Source organism: Lagenorhynchus albirostris, chromosome 4 (genome assembly GCF_949774975.1).
Source record: "Lagenorhynchus albirostris chromosome 4, mLagAlb1.1, whole genome shotgun sequence".
Classification (NCBI taxonomy): domain Eukaryota; kingdom Metazoa; phylum Chordata; class Mammalia; order Artiodactyla; family Delphinidae; genus Lagenorhynchus; species Lagenorhynchus albirostris.
The window spans coordinates 92,183,437-92,197,126 of record NC_083098.1 but is presented as its reverse complement, the minus strand read 5'-3'; the positions used below and the strand labels follow the sequence as shown (position 1 = coordinate 92,197,126).

The window sequence follows — 13,690 nt, the reverse complement described above, 5'->3', positions numbered from 1 at the left end:
GATGCCTAAAGAGTAACTTTTGGTAGTTGAAGGCAATATTGGTTTATAGACCTTTGCAAAATGCGATTTTATAGGGCAAAATAAAACAGAAACTGGGACGTTACCTTAGTTTCAGTGATACCTTTTTAAGTTTCCTGTATGTTTTTTTCACCCTCTCTCCTATGTTTTAAATAAATCTGTTTCACAAGGAAGATAGAAGCAAAGCTTCCCACTTGTTAGATGACAAAGGAAGCTTTATATCAGATGTCATTGAAAAGACAAGGATAGGTACTATTTCTTTCCTCCAAATAGTCAGATATGATCAGGCTAACATCTGGAGAGAGAAACAAGGAAACACTCAAAAACAGAAAGATCTAGTAAACCTCTCAGTGCTGAATTCAGATATATACTGTTGATGATATATACTGTTACTAATCACAGCTATTTGTTTAATAATGCACCAAAACACTTAATATGTTATTCATAAGTCAGCCAAATCAAAAGCTTCTAATTATATCCATATAGTGTTTGGTTTTTTTTTTTTTCATCTAGTCGTTTGGAGACAAAACTGAAAATCAGCTACACAGCCAAAACAAGAAATAAAAACAATAACCGTAAGTACAAAGAATCAATATTATCTTTCCAACTCACTGTGCATCAACAATACTTTATCAAAGTCCTGTTCAAACTGTTAAAATGCTACACCAGTTATGAGGGGAAAAGAGTAAAATATGTTTGCTAATGTTGAAAATCACCAGGTACAAATTTATATAGCTTTATGTAAATAGCAAAAACTTGCCTTGCATTGGAACTTGCATCTCCACCTGTGACTAAATAGAACAACTGCTGATTTATAGGGATTATAGTTGAAACCCATATTGTCTATTTGGTAGGCCTTTTAATCCAGCTTTACTTGTATAATTCATCAAATAAGTGCTGAAACAGGCATTTAGAACATACTACTGCTTTCCAAAATCAACGTGGGTCTGAAATGTATTGATGGTTTCCAGGTATTGGTCCTAGGTCAGCTTAATAATCTGTGTGACTGACAGAGTTGAACAATGATTTCATTTTAGCCATCCATGTTCCTTTCGGAAGTGAACTTCCACTTCTGCTCAGGGTTGCCCAGACTTAGTCAATGGCCTCATCTAGCCACAAGGGGGCCAAAAGAGTAATCCTACCCTAGGTCCAGAAGTCAGAAATATTTGGGGAAAGGTCCCAGGGATTACCATATAAAGATCAGCATCTATCATTGAAAAATTAATTGCTGCTAAAGTGGTCAGTCAGATTTACTATATTACCCACCCTAGAAACATACTACATTTTGTATTTTCTGAACACAGTGGGTTAAACTTGATTGAGTGAAGTTTTGTACCACCTGGTACTGGTAATTAACACAAGAAGTGATCTAGTTAGCACAGGTCAACATAGGGGCTAAAACTTATAAAGCTAATTCATAACTTTCAAGAATTCTTAGTACAAGCAAGGTCATTTATTTTAGTATTATATTCATACAAGCCATTATAATGAGATTTTTTTTTCCCTGAAACCCTTAGTATATTATCTAGCTTAGAGGTCATTATTCACAGCAGCATTTGACATATCCTGCCATGGTAGTAAAGAAATGCCAAATGTCTCAAGTTCCTGCAAAGGGCATTGTAATGTTCAATTTTTACCATAGATAGTGACAGGGAACTGCTTCAGATGGCCACGAATAATAGGATATACTGTTTTAAACTATCAAGGGTCTTTTTCCCAAAAATTCACCCAGATTTTGCTAAATACTCTTTTCCTCCTAAGTTTAGATTTTTGCAAATGTATAAAAATTAGTGTAAAGTTGGAAAAAATCCACAAATTATCTTGTAAATAAAAGGCAATGTGTTCATCAGTTATAGTAACTGGCTATATATATATATATATATCACATAAATTGTAAATCTATGCTTTATTGCATATATTTTGGCATTTAAAACTCTAGAAATCAAAAATAAAAATCTCTCAATCTGTGCTAAACTTAAAGTGAAGATTATTTCTACCAGGTGTCACTTTAAAACCAAAAACATTGCATTTAAATCAGTAAACCACACAGCCTATAAATTAATATTTAGATAAACTCAAAATTATTTTCATGAATTTCTTTCTCTTCAACCAGAGTTTTTATACTAGCCTTATGGAAATGTTTAATAGTCATCCAAATAGGCAGTATGAATCAGTTTAGTTCTTAGCTTGTGTTCTTGTATTGATATATTGCAATATATGGCTTTGCATTACATGATTTCATGGTTTAAACAGTACAACTTGTTTTATTTCTTGGCTGGAGACCAATGAAATAACCACTGATGCAAGCAGTTACTACCTGCTTAAAAGGAAATCTGTGGTTTCCGTATTTAAACTGCTGAGTTTTAATGTCCATCAAAAAGTCTGTTACTGCAATGAATAATTTAGCCATTTCAGTCTACTACACATTTTAATACTACAAGTGTGTATTTAAGACTGCAAAATATGCCTATAGTTTCTCAGTCCCAAGAATCAGAATCATACTTGCTGTAAGACAATGGTTATATTTACAGTTTGAAATGTTATAGGTTTAAGGGACGTCATTTTTGATAATTATTTAGAGAAAGAAGACTAAAATATCAAATTTAACAGAAGTAGTTGGAGAAATGATTGATCGTAAAGAGTTCAAAAACTTTACACCTATGTAATTGGATACAGATGACCCTTTTGAAAAAGATGAAAGGTCAATGAATTTGAGGATGTAGGGGTGTCATTTCCTCAGTTTGTCCCTTGGTGGCGTTCTTGAGTCACTTTCTCCCTTCCCGTCAAACTGCTTTACATTTCTTTCCAGAACTGGCTATCATGTTTATTGTATTTAACCTTTTTCTTGTATTATCGTAAATACAGCGTCTATAATAAATGAAAGCCCCCCAGAGATTATATCTCCGACACCTACTTCTTTGTAATTCATTCTAACCCATAAACTTTTGTTGTCGTTGTTATTCCGCTTCCTGTCTCTTCTTGAGGCTTAAACTACATCACGGATCCTGAATGCTATTTTTCAGCTCAGTCACTGAAATGTTTTAACTGCAAAGTAGTTTCAAGTAAGCAAGCTTAGTTGGTATATTTAAAAAGTAAAACCAAAAACTACCGGATATTGTAAGTTAGGCTAAAATATTTGGCATGGAAAAAAATCGTTGGCCGAGCTTTTATAAAATGTCTATTAGAATGGGATGGTATTTCTATAATCAATTTTCTTTTTTAACCTAGGTTTCAAAGGGACATTTCTTTTTATTGTCCTAAAACAAAAAAAAAGGAAAAAAGAAACAAAAACAAACATCCCCAACATTTCAAAGTCTCTCAAACATTTTGGTTCATACAAGCGATGACGTCCTATCTGAGGAACTAAGGTTTTAGGACACTGATCTCGTTTCGTCTCTTCAATTCTGGCCTCAAAAGTAGCAGTAGCAGCAGCGGTCTCTTTAATTTATTGCAGCCGGTTACACTTTCGATCCCATTTCCTTCTGAACCCTTTCAGGTCGAGAAGATAAACGCAGCCTCGGGTCTGAAAAGCCGGGCGGGGTTTGTGGGTGGGAGCGAAGCCGGATATCATATTCCCTTGGTGAGGTCTTGTACCGGGGGGGATTTAGTCCCCCCGGTTGCGTTTAATGAAATTGCTGAGCACTTGAGACACTGGCTCTAAGACTGCGGAAATGGGGCGGGGGTGGGGAAGACGGCATCTCGCCTCCATTCATCCTCCGCGCCGGCTGGAGGCTGGAGTTGGAGTGTTAGTCCCTAGACAGGGGGCGGAAGAGGATTGGGAGATCCGGCCGCGGCAAGGCACCCCGAGGGCTCCCCTCACCTCGCCCACAACCCCACCCCGCCCATTCCGTTCCCTTTCCCAAGAACCAAACGGCTAGGCAAATCTGCCAACACTCCTGGCTGCTCCGGCGTAAAGGTCGGAGCCGGGGACCGTGGGGGTAGGGAGGAAGTCCAGAAGGCTTCAAGGCCTCAGCAGTCTGGCCGCGCAATTCTCCATGCAGCACACGTCGCACCCATTTCCCACGCTGGTTTGGCTTGGCGGCGGAGTTGGTAGGGATGAGAGTAGGAAGGTCGGGCTGGAGACTACCTCCCGCTTGCAATGAGGAAACCACTCCGCTGTGAAGGACGAGCTCTCCCCCCGCCCCCCACCTCCGTTCAACTGGGAAGGAAATTCAGCGCGCTGGGGAAAAGTCGCTCACTCTTTAGCCCTTCGCTGGTGCGCGCCTGGAGACTGCGCGCCGCAGCGGCGGGTGAATGTTTGAAGATTCGCAGGGGCTTGTTCAAGTTTATGGACTGGCGAGGCAAGAGGGAGTACACAACGTCTCTGCCCATGCGGCTGCCTGAAGTTTGCAAAATCTTAGTAAAGGCGGCGAGGGGAGTGAGTGCACTGCACCATATTGCCGCGTAGTGGAACGCGCGGGCGCAAGGCCGCGGAGTGGACTGGCTTCAGTCTTCCGCCTTGGACGCTGGAAAAATGGAACCGGGTGTCGCAGGGAGGCAGGCGTTTTGATAAACCAGAGTTTGCCAGATATAAGGGGAATTTGGCGTTACTGACACTTAGCCGGCTTCTGGGGCGCTGCGGCCCCCGCCCCCCGACTTCAGACTGCGGCGGTACGCACTGAGTCTGCGCGCCGGGCTGTTCTCGCTGATGTTGCAGATACAGAGCGGAGAGGCTCTGGTGGCGGCGAGTGGGTAGGAAGTGGGGGATAGGGGATGGGGAAGAGGAGCGGGAAGGCCGCCTTCCCGGCCTGGCCTCGGAGGGGGAGCCGCAACCCCCAGAGTGCTGCTGTTTTAGCAGACTGGAAAATACCCGCCCGCTCCCTGGCACATACCACACACGCTTCCTTCCTCCGCACCTTTACGGTCCCCCATAGGGAATGCTTGGAAATCTCTGCCGCCCCTCCCCCATTCCTCCTGGCTGCACCCGCCTAAACAACCGCGCGCTACAACTGCTCGTAGACTTTATTGGTGTTTGTCTTATTTAAATCATGCTGCCGCCTCACATAGGTCTCGTAAAAGCAGAGTACCCACTCTGGACGTCTTTCTTTCTCTTTGCTTCTTTTCGCTTTAAATTTTCCTTTAAGAGGAGGCCCTTCAATGCCTATAAATTGTGCAGACGAGCTGAGGACCAACCAAAACCTAGCAGTAGCCCCTTTTCTTTTTTGAGGTGGAAAGAATTCTCTCCAGATATCTCCTGCCCACCTAAAACCGCCCCCCCCAATCCTGCCTGGGCCCCCTTGTTTAACAGCCGCTGAAATAAATGAAGAGTAACTGGCTGCACTTCAGAAAACACAACCAAAATTGAGATCCGATGAGGCGGGCTGCGGTGGCCGTGACTGAAAACTGGGGAAGCCTCGCGTGGGGGAATACCATGTACGATCAAGTGGCACAAAGTCAAAAGAAGGAGAGAAAAGGAACTAGGGACACTTAGGTACACAAAGTTGCCATTAAAGTTTATTTCCCTTTTATCCAGATAGGGGACGCTACACTTTGCCAGTTACTAAAGGCTGCAGTTTTCTGCTCAGAAAATAATATCGAGGCTTCCAACATGTGTTTATTACCCAAGCGCGCGCACACACACGGTCTACCCCCGTAAGCAAGCGCGACGACAGGGATACCAAGCATTTAAACAAAGACAGCCGCGCCCCCCGCCAAACCGAGCCCTCCTAACTCTGCGCTCCCAAAAAAGGATCCCTCTACCACTCTCTGGAGTTCGCTGTTCTCTCTTAACCACTGCAGCCCATCATGGTTTCTCAGAACACCAGCGTGGCTCCCTGGGTGCACGCGGGGTCCCCGAAGCCACAGCCGACCAAGCCTTAACCAAGATGCTAATTCGCGAACCAGAGACACTTCGGGAGGTGGGGAACATCATCTGAGAAGGGGGAGAAGGAGAAACGTTTGCTGACACACTCCCGGCGCTCTTACACACACACTCGGCATTAGTCAGAGCGAGAAGGAAATTTACCAGCCCCAGGGAGGGAAAGCAAGTTCCCCCCAGAACGCAGCGGCTGCACTCGCCGGGGAGGGAGAGGGGCAAGTTTTGGCTTATGGGGGGACTTGATGGGGTTGTGCACACTTGGAGTGGCCCCCGGAGCTGAAGCTGGGCTTTCCGGAGCGGGGCGGCTGGCTACGGCTCCCTCCTTTCTCCTCCCCCCGGTACTCCTCCCTCCTTCACTGCTAGTGTGTAGTTTCCGCGGCTCCGCTGCTACTGCCGCCGCCGCCGCAGCAGCAGCAGCGTCAGGGACATGCTTGAGCCGCGAGCGAGGCAGTGAGCTCCCAGCAGCAACCACCACTTTGGGCAAACTTGCGGGTTTCCGGCTCGCGGCTAGCGAGCGGGAGCTTCCCGCTTGCCACTGAGTGCCTTTGAGCCGTGGCAGCCAAAGGGGCGGCGGGAGCGCCCGCACCACTCTCCAGACCAAAGGGGACGAGACAACTGCGGAATTCACCCGCCGTGCCAGGGCACTTCCGAGGCAACAACCGACTGGCACTTTTTGTCCCCTTGGCAAACTGGATTTTTTCTTTCTTTCTTTTTTTTTTTAAAGCTACTTGGAAGCTGCCTCTGACTCCCCTCCCCCACCCCCCATGCCTTTTGCTTTTCTTCGGAAATCCGGACAGAATTGGGCATCTTTGTTAACTGCCGTTGGGAGAGCCCGGCTGGGGTCTTTCGCCAGGCCAACCTCGCCTGCGCACCGAGCCTGGTTTGCTCACCTTTGAACTGCATAGGGATCAAGTTCAGCTCGAGTTGCCTGCATTGGGACTGGGAGAAAGGAGAAGGGAGCGTGCAGGAGAGAGGAGTGGGAGAAGGGGAAAGGGGAAGGGAGAGGAGGGGGGAGAGAGGAGGAGGAGAGAGGGAGGGAGGGGAGGGATCGAGAGAGAGCGGGGAGAGAGGGAGGCTGCAATCTCCTCCCTGAATCGCGCACAGCGCTGCAGATCCCAGTGCTCTGACATGCGGGCCGAATGCAGGTGAGGAAAGGCACAGACTCTGCGGCTGCGAACCCAAACTTGGGCACCGCGCGGTGCGCACTGCTCAGCCTTCACCCCCGCGGGCGAAAGGCTGCTGCGGTTTCAGGCGGCGGCTTCGTGACTAATGACCTTGCGCAGAGTTGTTAAGAAAAAAAGAGAAACCCGAGCTCTCTGGGGTGAGAAGGGACTGACTATCTGGGCGTCCCTGAAGATGGCTCTGGCTGCTCTTCCGCGCGCGGGGGGAACCCTGAAGCGGACCGCTGTGTGACTCGTGTCGTCTCCACTGCACGGTGCCCGAAGCGACCTGCCGGGATTTTTCATTCTCGATCTGTTGATTGGCTCCGCCGCTGCCTGAGCGGAGTCGGAGTTGAGACTGGCTTGTTGCTAGCCCTAGCACCTCGTGCAGGAAGCGACTCACGTTTGCCGGGGCAGCCGGAGCAGAAGCTGGGTCTGGAGTGAGTGGCTGGAACGTGAATTGGACGCAACTCGAGTAGCAGCAAAGACGAGCGGGGTTGGCAGGCGGGGAGGCTGCAGGCTCGCTCCCCGCTGCTTCCCGGCTCCACCGCCGGCCTGACAGACCGGTTCCGGCCCCATCCGACAGAGCGGGGACGGGAGCCCGGGATCCTCTGCGCGTTGCGGTGATGACTCTGCGGGGGCGGGGGGCGGGCTCCGAGTCCGCGGCGCTCAGTGTCCCGTGAACTGTGAGTACTGCGACTGAACGGCGGCTGGCGAGCGGGCGATTAGCACCCATTGCATGAATTATGAAACAATAACTTTAGGAGGAAGCAGGAGGAAAAAAAAGAAGGATCTTTCGCTGGTCCCCCCTGGCCGACTCTGGACGTTGCTCTTGCCCCCTCCCTTTTCTCCCTCTCGCTTCTTCCCTTCACAGAGAGGGGAGAGGACTGGGAGGAGGGCAGGCGACCGGCCCCGGAGCAGGGGGGCGTCTAGGGGGCCGTGATTAGAAGGAGCAGTAGCAGCAGCAGCAGGAGAAGATGCTGAGGATGCGGACCATGGGATGGGCGCGCGCCTGGTGCCTGGGCTGCTGTCTCCTCTTGCCGCTCTCGGTAAGCCTGGCGGCCGCCAAGCAACTCCTCCGGTACCGACTGGCCGAGGAGGGCCCAGCAGACGTCCGCATCGGCAACGTCGCTTCGGACTTGGGCATCGTGACCGGCTCCGGTGAGGTGACTTTCAGCCTCGAGTCGGGCTCGGAGTACCTGAAGATCGACAACCTCACCGGCGAGCTGAGTACCAGCGAGCGGCGCATCGACCGCGAGAAGCTACCCCAGTGTCAGATGATCTTCGACGAAAACGAGTGCTTCCTGGACTTCGAGGTATCGGTGATCGGGCCCTCGCAGAGCTGGGTGGACCTGTTCGAGGGTCGGGTCATCGTGCTCGACATCAACGACAACACGCCCACCTTCCCGTCGCCCGTGCTCACGCTCACGGTGGAGGAGAACCGGCCAGTGGGCACTCTCTACCTGCTGCCCACTGCCACCGACCGTGATTTCGGCCGCAACGGCATCGAACGCTACGAGCTGCTTCAGGAACCCGGGGGCGGCAGCAGCGGCGGCGAGGGCCGGCGCGCCGGGCCTGCAGACAGCGCCCCCTACCCCGGGGGCGGCGGGAACGGCGCGAGCGGCGGCGGCCCGGGTGGTTCCAAGAGGCGGCTGGACGCACCAGAGGGCGGCGGCGGGACCAGCACCGGCGGCCGCAGCAGCGTGTTCGAACTGCAGGTGGCTGACACCCCGGATGGCGAAAAGCAGCCGCAGCTGATCGTGAAGGGGGCGCTGGACCGCGAACAGCGAGACTCCTACGAGTTGACCCTGCGTGTACGCGACGGTGGCGACCCGCCTCGCTCCTCCCAGGCCATCCTGCGGGTACTTATCACAGACGTGAACGACAACAGTCCCCGCTTCGAGAAGAGCGTGTACGAGGCTGACCTGGCGGAGAACAGCGCCCCGGGGACCCCCATCCTGCAGCTGCGTGCCGCCGACCTGGACGTGGGGGTCAACGGGCAGATCGAGTACGTGTTCGGGGCGGCTACCGAGTCCGTGCGGCGCCTGCTGCGCCTCGACGAGACGTCCGGCTGGCTCAGTGTCCTGCACCGTATCGACCGCGAGGAAGTGAACCAGCTGCGCTTCACCGTCATGGCCCGCGATCGCGGGCAGCCCCCCAAGACCGACAAGGCCACGGTGGTCCTTAATATCAAGGACGAGAACGACAATGTGCCGTCCATTGAAATCCGCAAGATCGGGCGTATCCCACTAAAGGACGGGGTGGCCAACGTGGCCGAGGACGTTCTGGTCGACACTCCCATCGCCCTGGTACAGGTGTCTGACCGAGACCAAGGCGAGAACGGAGTGGTCACCTGCACCGTGGTGGGCGATGTGCCCTTCCAACTCAAGCCGGCCAGTGACACAGAGGGCGACCAGAACAAGAAAAAGTACTTCCTGCACACCTCGGCCCCTTTGGACTATGAGACCACCCGGGAGTTCAACGTGGTCATAGTGGCGGTGGACTCGGGCAGTCCCAGCCTCTCCAGCAACAACTCCCTGATTGTCAAGGTGGGAGACACCAATGACAACCCGCCCGTCTTCGGTCAGTCGGTGGTGGAGGTATATTTTCCCGAGAACAACATCCCTGGCGAGAGGGTAGCCACGGTGCTGGCGACAGACGCAGACAGCGGGAAAAACGCTGAAATCGCCTACTCGCTGGACTCTTCCGTGATGGGGATCTTTGCCATCGACCCAGATTCTGGGGACGTCCTCGTCAATACGGTGCTGGACCGCGAGCAGACTGACAGGTATGAGTTTAAAGTTAACGCCAAAGACAAAGGCATCCCGGTGCTACAGGGCAGCACCACAGTGATTGTGCAGGTGGCTGACAAGAATGACAATGACCCTAAGTTTATGCAGGACGTCTTTACCTTTTATGTGAAAGAAAACTTGCAGCCCAACAGTCCCGTGGGAATGGTCACAGTGATGGATGCTGACAAGGGGCGCAATGCGGAGATGAGTCTGTACATAGAGGAGAACAGTAACATTTTTTCCATTGAAAATGACACGGGGACCATTTACTCCACAATGTCTTTTGACCGGGAACATCAGACCACATACACATTCAGAGTCAAGGCTGTGGATGGGGGAGATCCTCCCAGATCCGCAACAGCTACAGTCTCTCTCTTTGTGATGGATGAGAATGACAATGCCCCCACAGTTACCCTTCCCAGAAACGTTTCCTACACTTTACTGCCACCTTCAAGTAATGTCAGGACAGTAGTAGCTACGGTGTTGGCAACAGACAGCGATGATGGCATCAATGCAGACCTTAACTACAGCATTGTGGGAGGGAATCCCTTCAAGCTGTTTGAGATTGATTCCACCAGTGGTGTGGTTTCCTTAGTGGGAAAACTCACCCAAAAGCATTATGGCTTGCACAGATTGGTGGTGCAAGTGAATGATAGTGGGCAGCCTTCCCAGTCTACCACGACTCTGGTGCATGTGTTTGTCAATGAAAGTGTTTCTAATGCAACTGTGATTGACTCCCAGATAGCCAGAAGTTTGCACACCCCACTCACCCAGGATATAGCCGGTGACCCAAGCTATGAAATAAGCAAACAGAGACTCAGTATTGTCATTGGGGTTGTTGCTGGAATTATGACGGTGATTCTAATCATCTTAATTGTAGTGATGGCAAGATATTGCCGGTCCAAAAATAAAAATGGCTATGAAGCCGGCAAAAAAGATCACGAAGACTTTTTTACACCGCAACAGCATGACAAATCTAAAAAGCCTAAAAAGGACAAGAGAAACAAAAAATCTAAGCAGCCTCTCTACAGCAGCATTGTCACTGTAGAAGCTTCTAAACCAAATGGACAGAGGTATGATAGTGTCAATGAGAAGCTGTCAGACAGCCCAAGCATGGGCCGATACCGATCAGTTAACGGTGGGCCTGGCAGTCCTGACCTGGCCAGGCATTACAAATCTAGTTCCCCATTGCCTACTGTCCAGCTTCACCCCCAATCACCAACTGCAGGAAAAAAACACCAGGCCGTACAAGATCTACCACCAGCTAACACATTTGTGGGAGCAGGAGACAACATTTCAATTGGATCAGATCACTGCTCTGAGTACAGCTGTCAAACCAATAACAAGTACAGCAAACAGGTAAGATGCATCCCAAATATATTTAAGTATCTGAGACAGAGCATCTTCTGCAAAGTTTTGTCTTCTCTCTTAAAGCTACTAGTTAACGTTTTAATAGCAGGAATTTAGTGTTGGTGTAGTTCATACACCATTTATTTAGTAGAGGCCATGTACAAAAGGTACACCACTGTATTTTGCATGTTATACCAGAGTTTACTAAGTTACTAAAGAAAACACTGTAGGCAGTGTTTTACACTTCTCTTAGTACTTGACAATCCTAATTCGTTCTACATTCTCTGTTTCCAGATAAATATGTAAGTATTGTTTGGATGGCTAGTTTTAACCTGAAATTATTTTCTTTTGTGCTACTAAGTGGATAATTGTATCCAAAGACAAAATTTCTAAAGTTACTTCTGCTGTCTATGCAAATTGGGCACTATAAAAGTTTTAGCTATGTTATATATATCAGCAGATGCTGATTTATGCAAATGAAGTACTAAGTCCGAGATATTGAAAAACTGACTACTTTGACAAAATGCTGACTTACAGTATTTAATGATATGCAAATACCATGCAAAGCTACATTTTTATTATTTAAGTATCTATACAATTAGGCTTCTATAAGGATATGCAGTCGGCCTTTATATTATTTGTATTCGGTAATAAAAGTTCATAAGCAAAAGTAAATTACATGAACGATTTATTATTTAAGCCAAGCAACAAAAATGTTCATGTTTGATGCAGTGTGTGCAAGAATATTTTGATGTGCATTGTGATATACTGAGACTATAAAGGCTTTATGGAATATTTGACACAGTTATTATTCAGTGAAATGTGGCAACAGTAAAAAAAAAAGTGTATTCTGAGGTGAACTTCAAAAAATATAAAATTTATTTTTGAAAGTTTTGCTCATGTAATATATGTGTGTGTGTGTGTGTGTGTGTGTGTATAACTCACAAAGTTTACTTTTCACGCCCGTCAAGGTTTGACACACAACAAATAAAAACCTTTTGGAAAATTCTGTGTCTAAAGCTGTAGCAACTCTGCTAATAAAACGTCACATATTTCTTACCCCCAGAACATCTCAAGAAACACATTTATGTCTGTCAATTAATATCCAATAACAGTTTTTCTATTAAATATGTTTTGCATGTGGAATGTGAGATCTTAGAATAATTAAGGCAAAGAAAAAAGTTATTTTATAGCCTCATTGAAGATGTTATTGATGCGCTCAGTAAAGATATTATAGAAAAGAGATAAATATTAATTTTTATTGTCATAATTTAAAAAAATCAACTTTCTAAAGAAATGTCTTTGTTATATAGTAGTTTACTGTAGGTATTTGGATAAGGAGAAAGACAACATGCTTTTATATCCAGTTATCAAATCAATCCAAGAAAACACAGGTTTGAACTACACTGAATTAAATGACTTTCAAAAAGATGTCTTTTCATGCACGTGAGCCTGAGTTATTTCTTTTAAACTGAAATATAGCAAGTGGAGAGTATATCTGTTGTTGTGTTATTGCTTTACCTGGAACTAGAAGATTTTTGTTTTGTTTTTGGTGCTTTTATCTGTTTTGTAAACAAGGACGATTCCAGTTAAAAATAACAGCACTTTTATAACGTTAGTTATAATAACACCCACAAATAAAGATCTGTAGAAATTTATTTAGAAAATGGTAATGTGTTATGCAAAAGCATGTGAAGAGATTTTTCTGCAGGAAACTTACTTCTCCACTGTCATCTTAATAGGACTTTTTGTCCTGTGGCATTCTAAATTATGTAATCTTAAAATTTTGAGTAGACATATCAAGTGGCAGATTTATTGATACTTTATGCAACCACTTCCTATGTTCTGTGCTGTCATTAAGCTTTATTTAGCTCATCAAATGGGGTTAGCTCTATATTCTTGAATATTTAAAACAGCCAATATCAAGACTGTTGTGGCATCCTGTTTAAAAGGCAAAGTGATATGCTTATAAATAAACTAATGTATGGTGTTAGTCTCTTAACTCAGCAAAGACATCCATATACCAGAAGAGAAAAACTACAAAGCCATTGAAATAAACCATGCACTTTGCTAAAAGTGACTTTGAAAAACTTCTGTGTTGTTAGGCATTCAAAAGATGAATAAAGTTTTAACCACAATAAATAGCTGACCTAAAATGAAAGAAAGGCAAATGAAATACACTCCCCTTAATGTAATTAGTAATAGTAATTGATATGCTTCATCTCCTCAATATTGCTGTCAGGAGACAAGGGATCCATTTACAAAGTTACGTTCTGTTTAGACATCTCACATAATAAACAGGATCTTTTTTGTTCTCATTTTTGTTGTAATGTAGATAGATGATTTTCTATATTTATTTTTTTAAAATATTACGTTTAGTTTTTAAACATTGCCAAAATGTATTTTCCTTGATTAAAACTGAAAAATAAAATTAAAAAAAGAATGCAGCATTTTCTTATAATTTCTCCCTTTTAATGCCAAATTTATCTAAAGAAAATCTTGAGGGTTGCTGTCTTTTAATTTCTTACAGTAGGGATTAATTAAAAATATGA

At 46.6% G+C, this 13,690-nt stretch overlaps 2 protein-coding genes across 14 annotated transcripts in view; one reads left to right on the top strand and one right to left on the bottom strand.

The window, feature by feature from the left end:
- Positions 1-8,540, bottom strand: part of LOC132519913 (uncharacterized) — a 36,701-nt gene extending 28,161 nt beyond the window's left edge. Inside the window, exons 1-2 of one of the 3 annotated variants that reach the window (XM_060148394.1) lie at positions 6,727-8,540; positions 5,483-5,890 (exon numbers count right to left, since the gene is read on the bottom strand). In XM_060148394.1, coding sequence (XP_060004377.1) covers positions 7,103-7,732 — 630 coding nt within the window. In that variant the 5' untranslated portion in view covers positions 7,733-8,540 and the 3' untranslated portion in view covers positions 5,483-5,890; positions 6,727-7,102. Of the gene's footprint in view, positions 1-5,482; positions 5,891-6,726 lie in introns of those variants that run through there. The other 2 variants (XM_060148395.1, XM_060148396.1) reach the window with 2 other exon arrangements.
- PCDH7 (protocadherin 7) overlaps positions 6,938-13,690 on the top strand; it is a 448,326-nt gene continuing 441,573 nt past the window's right edge. For all 11 annotated transcript variants that reach the window (XM_060148383.1, XM_060148382.1, XM_060148388.1 and 8 more), the window contains exon 1: positions 6,938-11,147. In XM_060148383.1, coding sequence (XP_060004366.1) covers positions 7,974-11,147 — 3,174 coding nt within the window. In that variant the 5' untranslated portion in view covers positions 6,938-7,973. The remainder of the gene's footprint in view (positions 11,148-13,690) is intronic.